The 8,059-nt window shown below is 35.5% G+C and overlaps 1 protein-coding gene across 1 annotated transcript in view; it reads right to left on the bottom strand.

Moving 5' to 3' along the window:
* The window catches only part of SBF2 (SET binding factor 2), a 510,367-nt gene that overhangs the window by 77,349 nt on the left and 424,959 nt on the right, over positions 1-8,059 (bottom strand). Inside the window, exons 24-26 of the mRNA XM_006885420.1 lie at positions 7,605-7,780; positions 3,981-4,126; positions 942-1,140 (exon numbers count right to left, since the gene is read on the bottom strand). Coding sequence (XP_006885482.1) covers positions 942-1,140; positions 3,981-4,126; positions 7,605-7,780 — 521 coding nt within the window. The remainder of the gene's footprint in view (positions 1-941; positions 1,141-3,980; positions 4,127-7,604; positions 7,781-8,059) is intronic.

The raw sequence follows: 8,059 nt of genomic DNA, 5'->3' as shown, positions 1-8,059 counted from the left end.
GAGGTGGATTGACTCAGTGACTGGGATAATTGGGATGGGAGTGTCAGAGACAGTGCGATTGGCACAGGACAGAGCGGAGTTTAGGGCTGTTGTACATAGCGTCGCTATGAGTCACAGGCGACTCGATGGCACATAACAACAACAACAACACCGTCAAATCAGATCTGACTGGTACAGGAGGAGATTGCCCCCTCCTTTTCTAGCAGAGCATCTGGTGGCTTTGAACTGTGTACCTCTGGGATTGCAGTGCAGCATCTTGCCACTAGGCCACCAGAGCTCCCTTAGAATCTTTGTTTTCTTGATGTTGAGCTTCAATCCATATACACTGTTTATTTATTTATTTATTTTTTCCTCCATGGTTGTTGACTGTGAATTTAAGTGGAATAGTATCTTTGACAACTTTGATACTATTTTTCTGTTTATCAAGAATAAAATTACTTTATACAATTACAAATGATTTTATAACAAATGTACTAATAAGGGGACTATTAAACTTTGGTTTTTTTATTGTCAGACTGAAATGATAAATGAAGTCTATCCTCTTACTGGCAGACATGATTGTGACAGCAAGTTTCCCAAACACAGCAAGACATCAAACCCAACACCACCACTTACACGTATCTACCAAGAGAATTTAGTTAGAATGATAGAGAATTTCAGCAAAATTACTGCATACTCAGCAGAGATTTTCTCAGTATTTAAGAGAAATGCTTATTTGGCTGTAATCTCAAACATTCCTAACTTCTTACTCAATTTTTAGAATATTGCTTGCAAATTTAAGTTATTGAAAAATGAAATATATATAATTCTCTAAGAACAGAGTTCATAAAACAAACAGTAACATTAAGACAGTTTTCCAAAATGTGTATAATGCTTAAATTTACTAAATGCTTTCATACCAGTACTGTATTTGGTCAAAGCAAGAATTTATAAATGCTCACCTCCGGCAAAGTGAATACATCCTATTGGAGGCTGTGATCCGAAAATATTCTGGTTTTGAGCGAGAAGAGCTGCCACTTATGGTTCCCAAACCTAAACGTTGATAGTCTCTGAAGCAAGCTTTTTCCACTAACTGTTCCATTGTAGACTTCTCAGAGGCCTTCAGTGTCGTACTTGTGGGGAGTTCACTATCATCTGAAACTGTGATTAAAGAAGTTGTTTGAAGAAGTAGTGATATAGCTCAAAGTACAGGGTGAAAAACTTTCTTTTTCTTTAAGTCCTGAAAATTTTTTTTAAATAATTTTAACTAAATTTTACAGAGACTTTGGATTTCCATCCATTCATTGTTTCACACTTTCCTCCCTGCTAGTTTCCTCAACGCTAGTTAGCTTTTCTCTTTGAAAAGTTAAAAAAAAATTTTCATTGCTATACAATCCCCCCTACGTCCCCTAGTCCACTCCACTATGCAGCTTTCATTCTGGACTCATGTCATGACAATAATACCTAATCATATATTCCTTCTAAACAGTTCTCTCCCTCTTCTGTTTCAATGCAGTATACATCTCTTAGGTTCCCCCAATCCTGATGTCAGTCCTGCTTTACAACAGTGGCACTATGCAGTATTTGTCCTTTTGTGACTGAGATATTTCACTCAGCATAACGTCTTCCATGGTCACCCATTTTGTATGATAATTCATGAGTTCCATCCATTGGATGCTCTGCTGAAGGAGGAGAGAGTCTCCTCCTGTCAGTCAGACCCAATTTGAAGGCACACACACAAAAATAATAAAATTTTAAAATATGAAAAAAAATTCATGACTTCCTTGTTTTTCAATGTAGCACAATATTCCATTGTGTGAATACACAACAGCTTCTCTATCCATTTGTTTGTTGATGGGCACTTGGGTTGTTTCCAAGTCATTGCTATTGTGAACAAAGCCACAATATACATGGGATAAAGCTTGGGTGGCAGTTATGGTTTCCTTAGGGTATATTCACAGTAGTGAAATTGCTAGGTCAAATGGTATTTCTATTTCCAGCTTTTTTAGAAAGTGCCATACTGCTTTCCATAGTGGCTGCACCAGGAAAACTTTCTTTTGAAGAGGATTCTTTAACCAAGAGAGGTTTAAGTTAGTGCTAAAGGTACTGTGTGTATCACAGATTAAGTCACATAATTTCTATTAAGAATTAATTGTTTTACCCAAATAAATATAGATTAAAAAAGTAATAGGCTGAGGAAGAAAATATTAGCCTATTAATAAAAAATGTCATATATATAACACAATTTAGGTAATTTCTAAGCATTATGCTTTTGAATTCCTTTCCTATATTCTTTTATTTTAATCAGACTTGCTTACTAATACCAAATTGTAGTGATATCCACGCATGGCTGTATAAAATACCTAAATGTTGTTAGGAGTTAACTAGTTAATAAAATTAATTTCCAATATGATTTACATCAGGCTTCAAGTAACTTTTCACAGTATAACTTGTATTATAAGCTTCTAGATCAATCAGAGCTTCATCAATGAGGGGAAACCCCCCTTTTTTCTTATAGTGGCATAAAAAATGTGCTTTTTTCCTGAATTATTTTTGTCAGAGGATATGGAATACATAGAAAACTCCTGCACTCTTTTGCAATCACAGGTTACTGAATCCTTTAAGATTTTAGATGTGGGAAAAATTTACCCAATAATCAACTATTTTAGGGAGGATTAAAAAAACATTCCTAATTGGTACTTCATGTTCTAACTGGAAAAAGAGAAAAGGTTAAAAACTGAGTTTACAGTTATATTTCTTTTTAAAGTGACAGAAGTCATAATAAGTTTTAAAAGTGTTTGGAAATGTGTTTCTATATACTACTGACCAAGGGAAAGATCTGGCTATCCTCCACTAAAAAAATTAGAAAGGTTAACACAATCATCTTCTTCCTATAAACAGAAGGATTTACATTCATATCTGTGAACTTCATGTTACAAGTAACCAGGTATCAACTTGGTGTCGTTTCCATAGAAGCGAAGAATGGCACAGCACTCCTCATTTCAGCCAATGGAGTGGAATAGAGACCTTTGCCAGTGATATTTACAGAAATGAGATTTCTTTTTAAAAATACTGTAATTAGTAGAAAATCAGGTGTGATTGATTCTAGGATCTTGAGAGGAAAAAGTGTATTGTAAAATAGTATTAATTCAGCCTCTTACTAGATTTGATTCTCTCTAGTATTCATTCCACAAACACAGAATCTACTGGACTAAGCAGGAAGACATCACAAAAATAAGACATTTTGCTGTTGCTTTTGTCCTCTATTTTCCCAAGTGAGAGGCATCTCAGCTTCTCAAATTCTGTTCTTTTAAATGTTTTGTTGTTGTGATGTACTGTCTTAGTTGGAACCGACTTTTGGCTCACCCTCCAGCAGGTTTTCAGAGGCAGTAAAATGCACAGAAAGAGATTGTCTATCTTTCTTCTGGAGAATTGCTGATAGTTTTGAACCTCTTTCCTTTGGGTTGGCAGTGCAGCTTTTACCACTAGGCCACCAGAGCTCCCTCTGCTTGGTGGGCATTTTTTTTTCTCCTTATCAACTAATTATTCTTTCATCTTAAGTACCCTATCTTCATTAAGAGTACTCAAAATGATCTTATTAAAAACACAAACCATGAACTTGTGTAAAAATATTCAACATACTTATTCTAGTTCCAAAAGAATTAGATATAGAAGACTATTCTATAAATACATTTATTATGAAGTGTGTTTTCCTTTTTCCCCCCCTTTTATGAGACCCACATAGAGATGAACAGCTGGCTCTATGGATTTAGCAAAAGGGAAGATAAATTTTACAAAATCTTTTGGGGAAAAATGGAACACTAGGAAAAGAATCTTCCTACCCTCATCCTATTTCTGAGAAGCTGGGAAGTCCCTCAAATGTTCTCATGAGACCTAGGCTTTTGTGTTAAGTTTCAGATCATACTTATAAATTCCCTTCTCACCCTGTAAAAAGAAGGAAGAATAAAACTAAAAAATGGAGGGAGGGAATTCTTACATACCAGATATGTCATCTTCTTCATTACATGCTGGACGATTCACTCTCTCTTCTATAATTGTTCCTGTCCTCTTCTTCAATAAATACTGCCGCCCAATAGTCATTTTCCCTGCCCGTTTGGCACCTTTCACAATTGTTTTTGAGAAGGTGCTATAAGTTAAAAAATAAAGAGAATGCCACTTTAACATGAACCATTTATCATTTTTTGCTACCTGTATACCTCAATGTGTTTTCTACCCATCTCCAAAGGCACTACAATTGTCTAGACCTTCATAAAGTCACTCCTTTAGATCAATTTTATATGCCCACCAAATAAAGTTCCTTATAAACTCCACTGACCCCTAAGACACTGCTGTGTGTAAAAAAGTGCAAGAACCAGTGGGACACAGACTACTTATCATCTCAAATTGAAACAATTCAGTTTGGCTTTTTGGTCAGATATGTCAGACCTTACCCTAGTTATCCACACCACATGCCTCCACCACAATTCCCACAAAATGAGCTTGTTGAAATGCTCCTACATGGAAAGCTGGCCCTGACTTCTTTTCCATTGATTCAAACTGTATCCCACTAACACACAGGTCTTTCTTTGAGATCATTTGGCAATGCAAGTTGGCAATACCTTTATTTTTCCTTAAATGTTTCAAGTGTGTGTATGTAATATCTTGCCTCATGTTAACTGTCAGCTTATGAAGTATGGAAAAATAATATTCTTTAATATTAATTTCCTTTCTAACAGAAAAAATTAAGAAATTGGAAATTTAGCATCCTATTGAAGATCAGCTTAAAGGAGAACTAGATTGCAAATCATATATACTAAAAGTTTTTGTTGTTGTTATGTGCCGTTGAGTTGCCTGAGGCTCATAGTGACCCTATGTGGAACAGCCCTAAATTCTACTCTATCCTGTGCCAATCTTATTGTCTCCAACACACCTAACCCTATTACCCTAGTCACTGAATCAATCCATCTCATAGAGGGTCTTCCTCTCCTGCGCTGTCCCTCCACTCTCCCAAGCATGATGTCTCTCTCCAAGGACAGGTCCCTCCTTGCAACATGTCCAAAGTATGTCAAGATGAAGCCTCAGAATCCTTGCCTCCAAGGAACAACCTGGTTTAACCTTCTCTAGGCTGAACCTGTTCATTCTCTTAGCAGTTGATGGTATATTCAATACACTTTTCCAATATCACAATTCCTTCTATCATCCCTAGTCATTGTCTAGCTCTCTTGATGCATAGCAAGTGATTGCAAAGACCATGGCCTGTATCAGCATCTTAGCCTCCAGACTGACATTGTTGGTTTTTCAATACTTTGGAGAGGTCTCTGACAGCAGACTTTCCCAGCGCAATATGTCTTTTAATTTCCTGGCTGCTGGTGCCAAGAATGTTGATTGTGGATCCAAGCAAACTAACGCTATTAACAATCTCAATCTCTTCATCATAATCATCATCATCATCATCATCATTATGTTGCCAATTGGGCCAGTGGTGAGAATCTTTGTTTTCTTGGTAGTGAGCTTTAATCCATATTGAAGGCTGCAGTCCTTGACCTTCTGCAGCAAATGCTTCAGGTCCTTTTCAATTTCAGCAAGCAGGGTTGTGTCATTTGCATAATGCAGGTTGTTGAGGAGTCTTCCTCCAATCCTAATGCCATCCTTCTCCTCATAGAGGCCAGCCCCCTCCTGGATAATCTGTAAAAGTATTTATTCTTTTTCCTTGATGATTAAAAAATATGAGTATTGAGTATTTATAACCCAGAGAACTAGACAATGAAGTTATTTTCAATGAGATTGAGGTAAATGTTTCAAGTAAGATTATTTTTTTATTTCTTTGATTGTCAAATTGTTTTGCCAGAGCCTGTCTTTAGTCATCTAAAATGTAAACCTGAAGATAGTGAAAGAGGTTTTAGATAACGGTTGGAAATAATAAAATACTGATTATTTCTGAAATTAAAATTATTGTAAATAATTTCAGGTATAATTTAAAATAAACCATGTGAGGTTTCCATAAACATTTTCCCAGCTAGAGCTAAGTCCTTTGATTACATACTCAAAGCAATTCCAGAATATTAAAAATTTATCATTTCCGGTTGCATTTAGGTAAGTATATCTAGCTTGAATATGTACTCAAATATACACAAACATGCATCTCTGTACACAATATAGGTATATACGGATACACAGATATATATATATATATCTGTACACATTATAGGTACACACACATATTTAATGGTGACAGTTTCTAAAATGAAAGCATCATAAGGTTTTGTTTCTTCTTAAAAGCCAAGCAGAAATATCAAATAACTTAGGTTATTCTGTGGCCCCAATAGTACTAAGAAAGATTCTTGCTATGATTACAATAGCTAGAAGGCTATTCACGCCTATATCCACGCCTTCCCCTTTGCTTATCAGGTAACAAAAGTACAGGTGGCCAGCTATGCAGTTGAGAAATGACACACTGTCTGCAACCTGAAATCTTCTATAATCCCCAGTCCGCCCGACAAAGACAAAGGAAAGGTCCTTTTTCTAAAGTCTGCAAAGTTTTCCCTAATATGTAATTTGCACCCGTAGATACTCAAATTTCACATGATTAATAATGATGAAAATGGACAGAAATTTGGCTTTTATATTTCATCACCAATTGAAGTTTAAAGTAGCTGTTAATATATAATAACTGAAATTTTAAAATGTCTACATTAATTTCTAGAAATCTTCAGGAAGTAAGAGCTTTTACTAATAAAACATAAAAACTAAATACAATGCCTAACCCTTGACTGTTTCCAATATCAGAGGGGAAAAAAAACCCAAACACCAAACACACACTCAAACTATCAAGGGCATTATGAAGGTCATTAAAAAAATTTAAATGTGAACTCTGTTAGATAAAAGTATTATATCACTGAAACTCCTGATTGTGATTATTACTGTAATCAAATGTCTTTGTCCTTAGGATGTTTTCATTGACATATTTAAGGACTAAGCAGCATTATACATGGAATGCAAATGATTCAGATAAAGCAAATGGAGCAAAACCTGGTGACTATGGAGAAAAGTTATACAGGAATTCTTTGTACTATCGTAACCTCTCAGTAAATTCAAAACTGTATACAAATTAAAAGTTATAAAAAAGAACAAAGAGAAAAGGTTGTTGTTGTTGTTTGTAGATCAAAGCTAGACTTTCTGTGAGCCTGGACAGTCTGAAAGTAGAAATGATTATTCAATAATCAGAAAAAGGAAACCCAATTTTATATTCTGAATACGCATAAGCAGCAATGGATATTACAGTCAAAGCCTCCTATGATTTCTGGGTTTTTTGCATTTTTTTTAATTGGTTTGCTGACAAAGTTCACATACATTGTGTTATCACATTATTCTTCATTCACATTGTGTTTCATACACTCATTTTCTTACCTTGTCTTAAGAATATCAATCACCATTGGACCTTGCCCATAATTTTGTTTTTGAAACCGGTACATATATTAATGCTATTGTTCTATTAACTTTATGACTTGATCCAATGATCTTTGCAGAAAGGAAAAAAAAAGTGGCAAACATGTACATATACACTGACACAAAGCACAGGTCACATCAAGTACAGGAGGGCTGAATGAAGAGATTCATCAGCTTACCGAAAGGAGGTGTTCTTTTCCTTCTGTTTGGGTAAAATGATCTGTGGCGTAGCTTGTCCAGCAGCAAAAGCAAAAGTGCTGAAAATGGACTGAGGATAACGGAACTTCATCAGCTGTTTCTTAAAGATTTCTACTACTTCTGGACTTACTTCTTCATCAAATGCTACTTTAATCAACTAGAGAAAAGAGATGAAACATATCAGATGCATCACAGATTCCTAAACAACTTTTGATGAAATCATTGAGAGCAGAAAATAACAATACTAAGTGGAAGATTTAGGAAGTTGAAGAACCTGGGAAATTATGCAACACTATTTCCCCTCTCAGTTTAAAAAGTAAAGCTCAGTGCTCGCTTCGGCAGCACATATACTAAAGTTGGAATGATACAGAGAAGATTAGGATGGCCCCTGCGCAAGGATGACACGCAAATTCGTGAAGCGTTCCATATTTTCGAC

This window comes from Elephantulus edwardii, unplaced genomic scaffold (assembly GCF_000299155.1).
Source record: "Elephantulus edwardii isolate Elephantulus edwardi_28Jun2011 unplaced genomic scaffold, EleEdw1.0 scaffold00044, whole genome shotgun sequence".
NCBI classification, from domain to species: Eukaryota; Metazoa; Chordata; class Mammalia; order Macroscelidea; family Macroscelididae; genus Elephantulus; species Elephantulus edwardii.
This window is presented reverse-complemented; position numbering and strand designations above follow the sequence as displayed.